Source organism: Plecotus auritus (genome assembly GCF_963455305.1).
Source record: "Plecotus auritus genome assembly, chromosome: 7".
NCBI classification, from domain to species: Eukaryota; Metazoa; Chordata; class Mammalia; order Chiroptera; family Vespertilionidae; genus Plecotus; species Plecotus auritus.
Window position 1 is genome coordinate 19,539,369 of NC_137774.1, and position 18,092 is coordinate 19,557,460.

General features: G+C 40.5%; 1 protein-coding gene across 4 annotated transcripts in view; it reads right to left on the reverse strand.

Annotated features, from left to right (window-relative positions):
• The window catches only part of CEP95 (centrosomal protein 95), a 37,040-nt gene that overhangs the window by 8,524 nt on the left and 10,424 nt on the right, over positions 1-18,092 (reverse strand). For 2 of the 4 annotated variants that reach the window (XM_080681354.1, XM_080681353.1), the window contains exons 5-12: positions 16,467-16,572; positions 15,128-15,243; positions 8,094-8,225; positions 5,821-6,014; positions 4,444-4,556; positions 4,131-4,260; positions 3,093-3,243; positions 156-295 (exon numbers count right to left, since the gene is read on the reverse strand). In XM_080681354.1, coding sequence (XP_080537480.1) covers positions 156-295; positions 3,093-3,243; positions 4,131-4,260; positions 4,444-4,556; positions 5,821-6,014; positions 8,094-8,225; positions 15,128-15,243; positions 16,467-16,572 — 1,082 coding nt within the window. The remainder of the gene's footprint in view (positions 1-155; positions 296-3,092; positions 3,244-4,130; positions 4,261-4,443; positions 4,557-5,820; positions 6,015-8,093; positions 8,226-15,127; positions 15,244-16,466; positions 16,573-18,092) is intronic. The other 2 variants (XM_080681351.1, XM_080681352.1) reach the window with 2 other exon arrangements.

The following is an 18,092-nucleotide window of genomic DNA, read 5'->3' on the forward strand; positions in this document are numbered from 1 at the left end:
CATAAAAGCCATGTCACATAATTTCCTATCATCTACTTAGCTCAACAATATTAAATGCATTTTAGCCTTTAATCAACAGCATGTTCATTATAGCATTTGGCTGAGGGTAAATGATACTGCCTGCTGTCGAATGGTAGTCAAGAGATGGAATGTACCTTAGCTTGGAATCGGCGGGTATCTGTTTCTTTTGGCTTTCTCTGCTTTTTTCTTTCCATATGAAACTGTTTGTTTTTGTTAACTGGAGATGGAGAGAGCGAATGAGATCTGTAGGGTGGCTTTCTAGGCATGGCAAGTCCTATAACACAGAAGAGACATATAAACACAGGGTTAAAAGGGTTCCTGTTCAAGATGGCAGTATAGGAGTGATGTCAGCATCATTGTGGAGTGGGAAGACCCCTATGTATCTACCCTTAAATTTACAACTAATCAGATATCTATAACCCAACAAAGATTCCTCCGTTCAACACGACCACACCTGAGAGATCCATACATTGGTATATCTAAAGGTGGGTATATTAGATAGAATGTACTAGTATAGGGGAGGGAAAGTGGGGGTAAGGACAAGGATGATGCCTGCAGATGCAGTTCCCCTGCTGCTGTGGCTAGACCCATGGCTCCAGCTAACACAACAGTGGTGGCAGTGGTGTAGTAGGGGTGCAGCCCACACATTACAGCCTGGCAGAGGGTAAGAGGGGCAGAAGCAGTGTCTGCACCTGAGAATCTGCTCCCTCCCCCGACTGCAGTGGGCTGTGCAGCAGCAGTGGAGACATGTCTACAGCCTCTTGGCTTCAGCACAGTGGCACCAGCAGCCACAGGGAACCAGGTAGCAGTGTAGCAGGCTTGAAAACCCAGCCTATCCCCACATGTCACATCTCCCCACCATGATGGTGATGTCTGGAGATCCAGGTGACTAAGACACAGCAGGGACACACACCCAGTCACCCAGGTGGAGACTCCTACAACCACACCCCCCCCACCAACCACAATCCCAGAGGTGCAAAGTAGCGCAGGTAAGAGAATACAAAAACTTGTGCTATAGCACCACCTACTGGGGGAAAAAAGAAAGACCTAGTTATCAACCTGCTGGATTGTTAAAATCAAGACTATCCTATCTAATAAAGAGGGAATATGCTAATTAACCATCACTCCGTCACAAAGATGGCTGCACCCACAGCTGAGGCCAAGTTCCCATAAGGAGCCTTAACAAGCAATCAGCAGGGACCTGAGGCTACACCCTCCCCTGCCCCTGTGGGGCTTGACAGGGGACCTCAGGCCGCCTTCCACACCCGGCAGGGCTTGACAGGGGACCTCAAGGTGCGCTTCCCGTCCTGGTGCTGGGCTAGGGGACCTCAGGCTGCTCCCCCTGCCCCAGCGCCAGGCCGGGAGACCTCAAGCCATGCCCCCCACCAGGTGGGGCTTGACAGGGGACTTCAGGCCGCACCCCCCGCCCAGGGGGGACCTGAGGCTGCACCTCCCTGCAGATGGGGCTTGACAGGGGATCTCAGGCCATGAGCCACACCTGGTGGGGCTTGATGGGGGACCTCAGGCCACACCCCCTGTCCTGGCGCCAGGCCAGGGGACCTGAAGCTACATTCCCTGCCCAGAGGGGCTTTGACAAGGGTGGGACTAGCCAGGTCTGGATCTATCCCAATGAGGGGGGGAGGCGGCCGGGTCTGGGTCTCACACGATTTTGAGGCGCATGTGGGTGGGCGGGGACTTGACTTTGGGTCCCATGGTGTACCCCAGACTCTGACAGGAGGAAGGTTTTCATATACATTTTACTAATTTTCTTTCATCTCTGACACTTCTATTATAGAGAAAGGGCAAATAGCAATATTAAATTATTTCCTCTAATTAATCCCCTTTTAGTATGCACGAATTTCGTGCACCGGGCCACTAGTACCTAAATAAAAGTGTTCACTACTTCAGATATGCCAACAGAGGAATAACCCATCAAGTACCATGAATAACCAAGGTCACAGGTAACAGAAAGAAAATGGCAATTCTCCAGAAACCACAAAGTGATGAAACATTGTCATATAAATGATAAGAGAATTCAAGGCAATGTGGGTGCTGAGGACTTAGAGCCACAGTGCTGGAGGCTGGTTTGTTTGCTACTTTTAAACATGTAGTAATGTAAAAGATACCTATACCCCCACGTGAAAAGTAGTAGTATTACAACAGTCAAGACATGGAAACAACCTAAGTGTCCACTAACAGATAAATGAATAAAGAATGCATATAAATGCAATGCAATATTATTCAACCATAAAAAAAGAAGGAAATCCTGCCATTGTGGCAACATAGATGGGCATTGAGGGTATTATGCTGAATGAATTATGTCAGACAAAAAAAGATAAATGCTGTATTTTCTCACTCATATGTAGAACCTAAAAAAAACCCCACTCAGATACAGAGAACAGATTTGTGGGTGACAAAGGTGGGGGTTAGGAGTGGGCAAAATGTGTGGAGGTGGACAAGAGGTACAAACTTCCTGTTATAAGTTCTGGGGATGTAATGTTCTTCATGGAGACTTTAGTTAAAAATACAGTATTGCATATTTGAAAGTTGCTAAGAGATTAGATCTTAAAGGTTATATGTTAACTAAAGTTGTGGAATCATTTTGCAGTAGATACATATATCAAATCATCATGATGTACACCTTAAATTAATACAATGATATATGTCAATTATATCTCAATAAAACTGCAAAGAAAAAATAAAAACAGGAATAAGAAAAAAAATGCTAATTTTGAGAGGGGTTTCTTTGAGGGAAGGAAAAAGAATGGACTGTGGGAAGGACAGATATTTCAACTCTTCAACACAAAGGTGTAAAGTAAATATAACTATTAACACCTGCTACTTCTAGATGGTGAAGATACAGGTATTTCATATTATTTTTTATCCTTTTTATATTTATGAACTATTTAAAATGAGAAAGACAGTCATTATAAACACATAGAAGTGCCTATGTGGTTCCCTAGCCCAGTGGTCAGCAAACTGCGGCTCGCGCGGTTTGCCACTCTATTGACTAATGAGTTTGCCGACCACTGCCCTAGCCTGTCCTCATCCTGCCCCTCTGGGATAGGTACCTGGCTTTCGCTTCTTCGGCCCACACTCCATGATGCCGTCACTGTGCTGTGACAGTATCTCATCATTTCCACTCTTCACCTCTTCATTTCCAGTGTCTTCTTTGTGGTGAGTCTTTTCTTTAATTCGATCACCCAGGGCACTTTTTAACATCTACCAATGAAATTCAACATCTTTTCATTGATTTTAGCAGAAAGCAAGTTGGAAGGACAGGAGAGACGTAACCTTTAGAAAGCTTCCCCTGATAATTAGGTACTAATAACAAGGTTTCAGATGTTTATGCATGTTTAATTTCTAAAGAGTGTACACCAGTGCTATGGACTATTCAGTTTCAATAAATTAGAGTAATTCAATAAGGATTTAATACATTTATTCAGTGATAACCCCAAACTATTATACTGTATTTTGTGAGAATCAGAGATCCATATAATTTTAGTGACAAAAGGAAACTATATTATAGATGTATCAAAAGATAAATGATTTAGCTCAGCTAGTGTGGCTCAGTGGTTGAGTGTGGAGCTATGAACCAGGTCATGCACAGTTCAATTCCTGGTCAGGGCACATGCCCAGGTTGTGGGCTTGATCCCCATTGGGGGTGTGTGCAGGAGACAGCCAATCAATGGTTCTCTCTCATCACTGATGTTTCTATCTCTTTTTCCCTCTCCCTTTCTCTCTGACATCAATACAAATATATTTTATAAGTACCGCGCTAACCGATCGCGCTACTGGAGCTCCTACAAATATATTTTAACACAAACAAAAAAAATAAATGATTTCATGTAATCACTTATGTTAAGTGATTTGTTTTCATCAGAATTCAATAAAAATTGGGGTAAATCTGTACCAAATTTGGTTATATCATGAAAGGCTATATTGTTTTTCACCTTATGTTCTATCTGTCTTATTTAAGGAACATTTTCACAGCAACTAAAACACAAGTAGCTTTCTGGTTTTTTAGCTTAGCTTTCACTTTCAATTATAAAATGACTTAAATGATCACCAACTATGGCAATATCAATATAGATAAAAACAAGACTTGCCCAATCTAGTTCAGAGAGCCGTTGAGAGAGTTTCTCTGATACTGCATGTAATTCTTGTCCTGTTAACCTATCTTCTGGCTTCTGGGAGAAAGGTGAATCCCAGGATGAGACTGCAGCTCTGTTTTCATATCTGTAATAAAAATGACCATGTGATATTTAGGTAGCCAAGTGTACATTACTTAGTTTAAAATAATTGTAATATGTGCTTTAACAAGTATTTCGTACTGGTCTTCACAGCTAAATTTGGAGAGTATACCCCTAACTTCAAATCCCTTTACCAGACTGTAAACAATGAAGCCTGCAGTAATGTTACCTTTTTCCTTTAGGAAGCTTCCTTGTCCTAGGGCTTTGGACTTGAGTTGGACATGTTTCCTGTTTGCTATCTTCAGGCAACTTGGAAGTTAAGAAAACTCTATTATCTGGTTCCTTTAAAAACAAAAGAGTTGATTTGAAAAACTATAAAGAAGACACATAAAAATAACATTTTGAGTGTGGGGGAGGGGGAGGATCTGTTGCACAAAGCTAGGTCCCTTTATTCTCCATGTTTTCCTTTTTTTAAAAAAAATAGAGAATTTGTCAAAATACTCTATGGATCCTTAATACTAAAAGAATGGAGCAATGTCTGTAAACTTGTACTCAGAGAAAAAGTGTGGCTCAGGATGCCGTTCAACTATAAAGGCAGGTGAGGTATTCGCAAATATGAAAATTCAGGGATTATGGGTAAACCTGAATATTAAAAATGATCAAATCACAAGTGGAAAGTATTAAAGTCATTATCTTTCATATCAAGCAGTCAATATAAATTGTCCAAAATTGAAACAGTTGAAGACAAAACCTCCTAAAATATGAATATAAATTCGTAACATTTTAACAATTTATTTCTTAACCTCAGAGGGAATCTTATGGAAAATATTTCTTGCGGTAAAGGACTATTTGATATTTAACAATGTCTTTAGTTTCACTTCAGTATCTTTTTCTTCTATTGAAGTTAAATTTAGTATTTTTTAGTAAATAACTATAATATTTTTTAAAACTTTAAAAATACTTTTAAAAACTTTTTAATTGAAGTTTAAGTGTCCTGCTCAACAATTATTTCAAAATGAATATTCTCACCTGCCACTCAGGTCAAGAGTATTTACCAGCAACTCATAAGTCCTTTCACCACCGCACCCCCCAAGCCTCTTCCAAATGCAATCATTGTCCTATGATTCCTTTTCTCTCTCTTTTCTTTCATCCACCATCCTATCTGAATACATAGAATGTTTAAAATGATGGTCACCTAATGCTAATGATGCTCATTTTTTCTCTGTACTTTTTCTGCATTGTTTGACTTTTTCAAAATGAGAATATATCATTATTTATAAATTTACTCTTTGCATATACCTGCCTGTTCTTATTTCTAGGAAGATAAAGGACAGGTTAACTCTATAAAGAATTTTTTTCTTTTAAAGAATAAGAGTGGAAGCAAATAGGCCAAGATATTAATAGTAGTTCATGCTGAATAAAGGGTTGTTTTTCACATGTTTTATACTTTTAAACATTTTAATTTATTTAATCAGGGACATACAATGTGGGTTTTGAAGCCACAATACCTGAGTTCAAATCCTGGCTCTACAATTGCTATGTGACCTGGGACAAGATACTAAATCTATAGACATCTAACCAACTGAAAGCAAGCTTTTTTACTTACCACAGAAAATTCTGTGCCCTCTCCAGTAGAATTCATGGCAGGGGAGCAGTGACTTGAATGCAAGTATTCTTTTCCTATGGGGTAGGGTGCTCGAGGCTCTGAAGGCTGATAAGGTGGATGTAAAGGAATAGCTGATCGGATAGGCTCTCCTAGCTTCCTAGCACTTGGAGTCATATCCACAGAAGTAATTTCTGCTAGTTGGATGAATTTAAGTGGACATTAAAATGAAATTCTAAAAAATAAATCATCTTATATATACATATACCTATATAAACATGTTCATTATACTACTTAGAAATATATTTTAACTTGATTTTTTAAAAAAAGCACACAAAAAAACAAATCAGGGACTCATTCTCAGTAAGCAAGTAGGGATCTAATTAAATTAGGAAGAATGTAATTTTAATTAGCATAAAAGTTTCCTGAAAAGTTATTTAAAAGCAATGAAAAACCTACTAAAAACCCTAAATGGCTTGAAGAATAATTATATAATTATGGTTGTCCACAGATTATAAAGGCAGTCATTAACAATGGTTTTATGTAATACTAACCACATGAAAATCCCAGATATAACAATAAGAAACAGTATTTTTCAAGTTACTACATTTTGTCATTCACAAATAATTTGAAGACTACCACCTGATAAAATACAGTGGTCGGGAAACTCATTAGTCAACAGAGCCAAATATCAACAGTACAACAATTGAAATGTCTTTTGAGAGCCAAATTTTTTAAATTTAAACTATATAGGTAGGTACATATGTGGTATTTTGTGGAAGAGCCACACTCAAGGGGCCAAAGAGCCACATGTGGCTCGCGAGCCGCGGTTTGCCGACCACTGAACTAATATATCAGGGACTCTTATTGTCTTAAAGTCTTTGAGAAGAGAGGACTTAGGTGATAAAATAGGGGATGTAAAATGTATGCCCAAAGACCATCTTTTTTTTTTTTTTTTTTTTTTTTTTTATATTTTATTGGTTTTTAGCAGAGAGGAAGGGAGAGGGATAGAGAGTTAGAAACATCGATGAGAGAGAAACATTGATCAGCTGCCTCCTGCACACCCCCCACTGGGGATGTGCCCGCAACCAAGGTACATGCCCTTGACCGGAATCGAACCTGGAACCTTTCAGTCCGCAGGCCGACGCTCTATCCACTGAGCCAAACCGGTTAGGGCACCAAAGACCATCTTAAAAAGAAATCAGAACTCATACTTAATAGCAAACATCCTCCTATATAATAAGAGGCTAATATGCAAATAGACCGAACGGCAAAACAACAGAACAACCAGTCACTATGACGTGTGATGACCACCAGGGGGCATGTGTGGAAGATGGCGGGCATCAGCCGCAGAGGGATGGTGGAGCAGATGAGCAGGAGCACCAGATCAAGGTGGGGCACCGGTCGCTGTCATTGGAGCGAACCTCTGGTGGTTACTGAAAATTCTTTGCTTCCGCAAGCTGCGGTCCTGCCTGGTGCTTGTACCTGCTGCTGGCGCCCCGTGCCGGTCCCGATAGCTTGGTGCCAGCGGGTGTGAGAGGTGGCTGGCGGCCCTGATTGCTCTGTGCCGTCAGTGGGTACGAGTGGGGCTGGCAGCGTCAGCACATGGGAGTGGCAGCAGTGGGACCGGGGCTGCCAGTAGAGAGGGGACTGGAGTCCACAGCAGGAGGGGCCGGGCAGCAGTGTGGAGGATGGGATGAGACCCACCCCTGTGCTCACTGCAGCCTCACAGCCCACAGTTCCTTTCAAGGTGCACAAATTCGTGCACTGGGCCCCTAGTCCTATATAATAAAAGGCTAATATGCAAATCGACCAAACGGCAGAATGACTGGTTGCTATGAGGCACACTGACCACCAAGGGGCTGACGCTCAATGCAGGAGCTGCCCCCTGGTGGTCAGTGTCCTCCCACGGGGGAATGGCCACTCAACCAGAGGCTGGGCTCATGGCTGGCGAGCGCAGGGGCAGTGGTGGGAGCCTCTCCCTCCTCCGCAGCAGTGCTAAGGACGTCCAACTGCCAAGCGGGCCTAAGCCGTCAGTTGGACATCCCCCGAGGGCTCTTGGACTGCAAGAGGGCGCAGGCCGGGCTGAGGCACCCCCCGAGCGCACGATTTTTGTGCACTGGGCCTCTAGTTTACAAATAAGATCATGTAAAACTCAAAAAAACTACGTAAAGTGTAGAGCAACAAAAGGAAAAGGGCTAACAGCAACAGCACTGTCCCAGGAACTAATTATTATCTCCAACTCATAGAAATTGTCCAATAACATTACTACTCACTGTCTTTAAGAAAAGATGTCTTACTCTTGGACAAAAAACTGGGTGAGAGAGGGTTCAACACTTCTTCACGTGACTTAGAACATGGTACAGTTGAGGATTGTTCAGAATGCATTTTGTTAGGATCTTGGGTACCTAGAAAATATTAAAGGTAAATTTTTTAAATTGTGAATGGCATACTGAAACAAAAATTTTGTACCCAGAAGATAAAAATCTCAGGAATGACATAGTAATAGAACTATGTTGGTGTGATTTTTCAAATTAACTATTATTTTTAATGACTATCAGATAGCAAGATGTAGTTCTGTAGCCCAGAATCATGCATACAACTTGAAAGATAAGTTTTACAAAATGTTTCATTAGTTTGCTTTAGAAAAATAGATGCCAGAGTTGTAGAAATGCTGACTGTTGTGTAGGTATAGGTCTGAGCTAGGAGTCTTGGATGATACCATAATGAAAGATTTATAGATCAAACAAATTATATTAAAATATTATTGCAATTGAGGGAATATCCACTTTGCTCCTTTATAAATCTACCACACACAAATTTTGTATAAATGAAATGGATTCATAACCTCTCCTCTCCTGACTTTTTAATCCCTTTTTCAATTTTTATTTTTAAAATTATTTAAATTTTTAATGTTGTTACTATTGTAGTTATCTCCTTTTCCCCCTTATTTGTTCCACTTATTTATGCATTCATTGGCTAATTCCTGTATGTGCCCTGACTGGGATTGAAGGCAAAACCTTGGTTCCAAGTTACTGAGCTACCTGGCCAGGGTTTCTGTGCATTTACAGGAGGGTGAGGGCATGAGTGGAGGGGTGGGGGGTGGGGGGATAAGGATACATATGTAATACCTTAATCAATAAAGAAATTAAAAAAAAAGTAAAGTTAAAAATATATATATTCATTGATTTCAGAGGGAGAGAGACAGAAACATCAATGATGAGGATTAATCATTGATTGACTGCCTCCTGCATGCCCCTCATTGGGGATCAAGCCTGCCACCTGGGCATGTGCCCTTGACCAGAAATGAACCCTGGATACTTCAGTCTGCAGGCTGACGCTCTACCCACTGAGCCAAACCGGCTAGGGCTGTGCATTTTTAATATATATATATATTTATTTATTGATTTCAGAGAGAAAGGGGAGGGAGATAGAAACACCAATGATGAGAGAATCATTGATCGGCTGCCTCCTGCATGCTCCACACTTGGGATCGAGCCCGCACCTGGGCATGTGCCCTTGACCAGAATCAAACCTGGGACCCTTCAGTTCACAGGCTGATGTTCTATCCATTGGGCCAAACCAACTAGGGCAGCTGTGCATTTTTTTTATTGGAATATTTTGTTGTTAAGTTGTAGGCGTTCTTCCTATATTTTGAATTTTTTTTGTTAATCCTCACCCGAGGATATTTTTCTATTGATTTTTAGGGAGAGTAGAAGAGAGAGGGAAAGACAGAGAAACATCGATGTGAGAGACACACATCGTTTGTTGCCTTCTGCACGAGCCCCGATCAGGGTCCGGGCCAGGGAGGAGCCTGCAACCAAGGTACATGCCCTTGACTGGAATCGAACGCGGACCCTTCGGTCGGCAACCCGACACTCTGTCCACTGAGTCAAACTGGTAGGGCTGTATATTTTGAATATTAAATCTTATTGGATCTGCCATTGGTGAATATATTCTCATATTCAGTAGGTTATCTTTTCGTTTTGTAGGTGGTTAGTTTCCCTTACTGTGCAAAAATTTTTTAGTTTGAGGTAGTCTCAATTTTTTTTTTGTTTCCCTTGTTTAAGATGTATACAAAAAATATTAAGAGCAGTATCAGAGTTACTGCTCGTTTTCTTCTAGGAGTTTTAGTTTCAGGTCTTATATTTAAGTCTTTAATTCATTTTGAGTTTATTCTGGTATATGGTGTAAGAAAGTGGTCTAGTTTCAGTTTTTGCATGTATTTGTCCAGTTTTCCCAATGCCATTCATTCAAGACACTGTCATTATATATTCTTGCCTCCTTTTTCACAGATTAATTGATGATATAGGTATGGGTTTCTTTCTGGGCTCTTTATTATTCCATTGATCTATGTGTTTTTATGCGAGTACTATGTTGTTTTGATTATTATGGCCTCCATAGCATAGTTTGTTATTAGGTAGCATGATATGATACCTCCAACTTTTCTTTTTCAAGATTGCTGTGGTTATTCGGGGTCTTTAGTGGTTCCTTACAAATTTTAGGATTATTTGTTCTAGTTCTGTGAAAAATGCCACTGGTATTATGATAGAGATTGCAGTGAATCTATAGATTGCTTTGGGTAGTGTAGACATTTAAACCATTGTAATTCTTCCTACCCATGAGCATAGTATATCCTTCATTTATTTGTATCTCCTTCAACAGATAGCAAGCAAAATCTTGTCATTTTCTAAGTACAGGTCTTTTACCTTCTTGATTGAATTTATTCCTAGGGTTTTCATTTTGTTTGTTTTATGCAATTATAAATGGGATTGTTTTCTCTCTCTGGTAGTTCGTTATTAGTATATAAAAATGCAACTAATGCCCTGGCTGGGTGGCTCAGTTTGTTGGGGCATCCTCCCATACACCAAAAGGTTGTGGGTTCGATCCCCAGTTTGGGTGTGTATAGGAGGCAACTCACCCATGTTTCTCTTTCACATTAATGTTTCTCTTTCTCTCGCCCTTCTTCTCTCTCCAAAAAAAATCAATAAATATATCCTTGGGCAAGGATTTAAAAAAAAATGCAACTGATTTCTGATTATTAATTTTGTAACATGCTACTTTATTGAATTCATTTACCAATTCTAATAGGTTTTTTGTTGAAATACTTAGGGTTCTCTAGATATAGTATCCTATCATCTACAAATAATGACAGTTTTACTTCTCCTGTCCTTTTTGGATGCCTTTTATTTCTTTTTCTTGTCTGACTGCTGTGGCTAGGGCTTCCAATACAATGTTCCTGATTGTAAGGAAAATACTGTTAGCTTTTCACCATTGAGTATGATGTTAGCTCTGAGTTTGTCATACATGGCCCTTATAATGTTGAGGTATGTTCCCTCTATCCTCACTTTGCTGAGTTTTTAACACAAATGCTTTATGTTGTTAAATGCTTAATCTGCATCTATTGATTTGATCATGATTTTTATCCTTTGTTTACATGGCATATCACTTTAATAGATTTATGGTATCACAGGAAAAAATCCCATTTGATCATGGTGTATCTTATTAACATATTGAATTCAGTTTGCTGATATTTTGTTAGGGATTTTTGCATCTATATTCACAGTGATACTGTGATATATATACATACATATTTTATAATGTCTTTATCTGGTTTTGGAATCAGAGTAATAGTGGCCTTGTAAAATGAGCTTGAGAGCCTTCACTCATTTTCAATTTTTTGGAATAGTTTGAGAAGGATAATGGTTAATAGTTTGAATGTTTGGTAAATTCACCTGTGAAACCATCTGGTTCAGAACTTTTGTTTGTTGGGAGTTTTTGATTACTGATTTGATTTTATTAGTAATCAGTCTGTTCAGATTTTGTTTCTTCTTGTTTTAGTCTTAAAAAATGGAATGTTGCCCTAACCAGTTTGGCTCAGTGGATAGAGCTTCGGCCTGCGGACTGATGGGTCCCAGGTTCGATTCCGGTCAAGGGCATGTACCTGGGTTGCAGGCACATCCCCAGTAGGGGGCGTGCAGGAGGCAGCTGATCGATGTCTCTCTCTCATCGATGTTTCTAACTTTCTATCCCTCTCTCTTCCACTCTGTAAAAAATCAATAAAATATATTAAAAAAAAAATGGAATGTTTCTAAAAATTTACCCATTTCTCCCAGTTGTCCAATTAGTTGGCATATAACTAATTATTCTAGTGTTTTCTTTTAAAAAAATATTTTTATTGATTTTAGAGAGGAAGGGAGAGAGATAGAAACATCATTGAGGAGAATCATGGATTGGCCGCCCCCTGCACGGCCCCTAGTGGGAATCGAGCCTGCAACCCAGGCATGTGCCCTTGACTGGAATGGAACCTGGGACCCTTCAGTCCGCAGGTGGACGCTCCATCTACTGAGCCAAACCAGCCAGGATATTCTAGTATTTTCTTACAATCCTTTGTATTTCTGTGCTGCCAGTTGTCACTTCTCTTGCATTTCAGATTTTATTTATTTGGGTTCTCTCTTTTTCTTGATGAGTCGGGTTAAAGGTTTATTGTTTTTATCTTTTCAAACAATCAGCTCTTGGTTTCATTGATTGTACTGTTTTTTTAGACTCTATTTTATTTTCACTATGATCTTTATTATTTCCTTCCTCCTATTCACTTTGGTTTTGTTTGCTCTCCTTTTTCTAGTTCCTTTAGGTGTAAGGAATTAAGATTGTTTGAGATTTTTCTTGTTTCTTGAGGTAGCCCCGTATACTATGAATTTCCCTCTCGTGACTGCTTTGGCTGCATCCCATAGATTTTTGGGTCATGTTTTCATGTCTCAAGGTATCTTTGAATGTTTTCCTCAATCTTATTGTTAACCCATTTATTTAGTAGCATGCTATTTTGCCTTCATCCATTTGTTTTTCAATTTTCTTCTAGTTGATTTCTAGTTTTATACCATCGTGGAGAAGATGCCTGATAGAATTTGAATTTTCTTAAATTGAGATTTGTTTTGTGGCTTAACCTGTAGTCTATCCTGGGAAATGTTCCATATGCATTTTAAAAGAATATATATTCTGCTGTTTTTGACCGAAATGTTCTAAAAGTATCATATAATCTTTAAATCTATCTGTTCTAATGTGTATTTTAAGTCCAGTTTCCTGTTAATTTTCTGTTTAGATGATCTACTCATTGATGTCAACGTGATGTTAGTTTCCTATGCTATAATGTATTACTGTTGATGTCTCCTTTTGTCTGTCAATATTTGCTTTATATATTCAGATTCTCTTATATTGGGTGTGTAAATGTTTACAAGGATTATATCCCCTTGTTGGATTGATCCCTTTATCATTATGAAATGTCCTTCTTTACTGAATGAACATGATATGGCTACTGTTCTTGTACCTTAACAGTTAATATAATAGAAAAACTCAAAAGTTAATATGCAAAGTGAAAATGGTGTTACCACCAAGCCTGGTCAGTGTGGCTTAGTGGTTGAGCACCGACCCATGAACCGAGGTCTCAGTTTGATTCCTGATCAGGGCACCTGCTAGGGTTGCGGGCTTGATCCCCCAGTAGGGAGCATACAGGAGGCAGACAATTAATGATTCTCTCTCATCATTTATGTTTCTATCTCTCTCTCCCTATCCCTTCCTCTCTAAAATCAATAAAAACACATTTAAAAAAATTATAGCCCTAACCGGTTTGGCTCAGTGGATAGAGCATCGGCCTGCGGACTTAAGAGTCCCAGGTTCGATTCTGGTCAAGGGCATGTACCTTGGTTGCAGGCACATCCCCAGTAGGGAGTGTGCAGGAGGCAGCTGATCGATGTTTCTCTCTCATCGATGTTTCTAACTCTCTATCCCTCCCCCTTCCTCTCTAAAAAATAAATAAAAATATTAAAAAAAAAAAATGAAAAAAAAAAATATAAAATGGTGTTACCAAAGTTAAGGTGGGGGCTATACTGAGGGTTAAAGAGCCTCAGAGCCTGAGGCAGATCAGGGAGAGACACAACTTTGTAGGGTAAATTTGCCAGGAATAGAAAGGAAGAGCATCCCTGCAGAAGAAACAATATAATATCAGAGAAGAGCATGGCAATCAAGTGGACAGCACAGGGAATTGGGATGGTTGGAGGAGGGTAAGGAGAAAGGCTCAAAATGGGCCTGAAAGATATTCAGGCTTATTGTATACTAGAGGCTCATGCACAGGGGTGGTGTCCCTTGACCCAGCCTGCACCCTCTCCAATCTGGGACCCCTTGAGGGCAGTCGGACATCCCTCTCACAATACAGGACTGCTGGCTTCCAAATGCTCGCCTGCCTCTGCCTGATTGCCCCTAAGTGCTTCTGCCTGCCAGCCTGATCACCCCCTAATCACTCTTCTGCCAGCCTGATTGATGCCTAACTGCTTCCCGGCTGGCCCAATTGCCCCTAACTGCCCTCCGCTGCCGGCCTCGTCACCCCTAACTGCCCTCCCCTGCCAGTCTGGTTGCCCGCAACTGCCCTCCCCTGCAGGCCCGGTTGCCCCCAACTGCCCTCCCCTGCAGGCCTGCCCCCCGCAACTGCCCTGCCCTGTAGGCCTCTTCCCCCCCAACTGCCCTCCCCTGCAGGCCTGGGTCTCCCCTCAACTGCCCTCCCCTGCAGGCCTGGTCCCCCCCAACTGCCCTCCCCTGCTGGCCTGGTCTCCCCCAACTGCCCTCCTCTGCCAACCCAGTCACCCCTAACTGCCCTCCTCTGCTGGCCCAGTCACCCCTAATTGCCCTCCCTGAAGGCCTGATCCCCCCTAACTGCCCTCCCCTGCAGGCCTGGGTCCCCCCCAACTGCCCTCCTCTGCTGGCCTGGTCACCCTCAACTGCCCTCCCCTGCTGGCCATCTTGTGGCGGCCATCTTTGACCACATGGGGGCAGCCATCTTGTGTCTTGGAGTGATGGTCAATCTGCATATTACTCTTTTATTAGATAGGATAAGCAGTAGATTTGTAGGATATGTGTGCTGAAGCCTGAGAGAAAAACTGCCACTGGATGTACAGACCTGTTGGTTGAAACCATGAAAAAAAGAGTCACCCAGTTCAGGAAACTATACTTAAGGGGTACTCTGAATGTGACTAGATTGTTAAGCTGCATCTAGAATTCCATTCCCATGGCATCTAGTCCCACATATTACAGGACAAACTTGCATTCGCCTATTTGCCCATGTGCCTATGACTCCCACTTCATAGATTTCAGATAACTGTTCATATTTAGTGGGTAATGGTAGTATTCAGGGATTTCAGTTCTTAAGTCCAGTTAGGGCTCTCTCTATTCTCAACTTTAAATATTTCTAAATATAATTATTTACATTTTAATAGTTGTATGCTGAATAATAATAACTGATATTTAAAGTTTAACTACTCACCATTACTTCTTAGAGAAAAGGTGTGTGCTGTGTCTCCAAGTCTAATTATTTCACCAGTAGATTCTACTTCATCTCCATCCCAAGAGGGGTCCAAAGCCTCAGATGACCAGGAACACCTGAAAGAGTTCCCTCAGTTTCTCAGGGCCCAGCCTGACCACAGAGGGCCCCTCCCATGAGAACCCCAGGAGCTGCTTCAAGCAGCCTGCCTGTGAGTATTCAGATTGCTCATTGCTATACACAGAAAGAGAAAGACACTCCCTCCTATCACTTATAACTTCTTGACGCTTATCTGAGAATCAGATATTTAAAAGAAAGTAATATTATAATGTTCAACATGTAGTTAGCAGAAGTATAATCAAGCCTATAATAATTACTTTTTCTATGAAAGTAGCACAAATTTTAAAACTCTGATATTGGTCAATGATATTGGTACACGAGGGTTCAGTAACCCAGCATTTTCATCCTGCTAGTGGGTGTATAATCAGTCATGACCTTTTGGGAAAGCAATTTAACAACTTTTGACAGCCTTGTAGCATTTATACTCTTTGACTCTGAATGCAACTTAAAGATATTGGGAGGGAAGGGGAAGAAAGAATAAACAAAGGTACACATCACATTTAAAAAATAATATAAACACATGCCTGGGTTGCGGGCTCCATCCCCGGTTGGTGCGTGGGGGGCAGCCAATCAATGTTGCACTCTCACATCAATGTTTTTTCCCTCCCCGCACCATCAATCAATCAACTATTCTTTAAAATATATATATATATATAAAATTAAAAAGAACACACACACAGGAACAACCACTTCCACTTTAGAGAAGTGGTTTAGTAAATTATGATACACCCGTAAGAATGGTATGTTATCACAGTGATTAAAAATGATTATAAAGAGGTTAACAACTTGGAAAAAGACTTGATATGCTAATTTTAAAATGCAGGAAACAAAGTTATATAAACAATATAACTAAATTAAAAAACACAGTAAGAAAGACTGAAGTATAACAAACTGTTAAAGTAGCTATTCTAAATGGTAGATTTCTCTCTTTTTTTAAATTTCTCTCCTTTCCAGGTTTTTTGCAAGGAATGTAAACTATTTTGAAGGTGGTGGAAAATTAAAAAAATAAGTAGGTAGTTAATGCTGAGAATTAAGCACTGTATATAGCTCAAGGTTCTTAAAACTCCCTCAGAGAGGTTTAAAAGTTAGTAAAATTTTCACATTAGCTTTGTGTGTGTGTGGTTTTTTTTGCTGCCATTCTGGTATATTGTGTACAATTTTAATTCTTAGGAGAAGGAAAAAGTATAACTTGTTATGATTAAATTCAGACATTGAGTGATACCTCCCAGAAGAAACTCTTTTCCATGATGATTTGGATTCTTTAGTACTTTCGGACTCTTCCAAAGGTTCTTCTCCATGGGATGCTTTAAAACACTCTCCAGTTTCACCTGTTTAGAACAGATAAAAACAATACCAAAAAACACAAAACCCCAAGTTAATATACTACTATTTCTATACAGGAGTGGGTAAAGGTAAGAACAGTACGGCACCCTCAACGCTTCCGGGTAAACTGGGCTCTTGCAAAAGTGAAATGTAAAAGGACCAAATCATCACCTATAATGAGAATGTATAATTTGGTAACGAAGAAACAATACAAGTATTGTGTTTTTTTAAAAATATATTTTCATTTATTTTAGAGAGGAGGGGAAAAGGAGAGATAGAAACATCAATGATGAGAGAGAATCAGTGATCAGCTGCATCCTGCACACCCTCTACTGAGGTTCGAGCCTGCAACCTGGGCATGTGCCCTTGACCAGAATCGAACCCGGGACCCCTCAGTGTGAAGGCTGACACTCCATCTACTGAACCAAACCAGCTAGGGCACAAGTATTGTTTTAAAAGCAGGCTCTAGCCCTAACCCTGGCTTAGTGGATAGAGCGTCAGCCCTTGGACTGAAGGGTCCTGGGTTTGATTTTGGTTCAGGGCACGTACCTCAGTTGCAGGTTGCCTGGCCCTTGGATGTGGTGCGTGCAGGAGGCAACTAATCGATGTGTCTCTCTCACATAGATGTTTTTCTCTCCCTCTCCCTTCCACTTTCTCTAAAAATCAATGGAAAAATATCCTTGAGTGAGGATTAACAAAAAAAAAAAAAAAGGTGGGTCTACAGTTGTATTAGCAATGTTTTATTATTTAAGTTAGGTAGCAGATTTATTTATTATTCTCATACTTCTCTATCTGTAAGGGATGTCTGAGGCAAGATGACTAGGGTGTGGCTTCAGAAAAAAATTACTGTGTCAGCCTACCTTAAGCTCTATCTAAGAGTGAGACCACATCAAGTCTTGGATAATATTTTCCTTAGGACTATCAACCTTTTTCTACCCCAACATACACTTTCACTAGAGGCATTAACTCACCAGGGGAGGGATTTCAGGAGGTATGTGGGTGAAACGTCCTATGATTCAGATCTACCCCTCTGTATTTATCAAGCAACATTTTAATAACATTATTAGGTAACAACCATTGTGCATTTATTCTGAGCTAGGCTTGGTGCTAAACTATTTATGCATATCTACTTACTTAACCTTCTTTACAGCTGTAAGTGAATTTCAGATGAGAAAACAGGCTTAGAGAGCTTCAGTCATCAGTGAATGGCACTTAGCCCATGGTCTGCCTTCAAAAACATTTTTAATCATTGGTAAGTGAAGTGCTAGGTCAGGTACCAAAGAAGCTGCTCTGCACACCAGATGTAACTAGTGTTAATAAAGACTTATTTCCCATCATTAATTGGTGTTTTGAGGAATCTGATCAGCTATAGGTAATACTGCCATACAAACTTAGACCTGCAAAGGCAACAATCAGACTTTAGAAAACATTGTCCAGCCGAAACCGGTTTGGCTCAGTGGATAGAGCATCGGCCTGCGGACTGAAGGGTCCCAGGTTTAATTCCGGTCAAGGGCATGTACCTTGG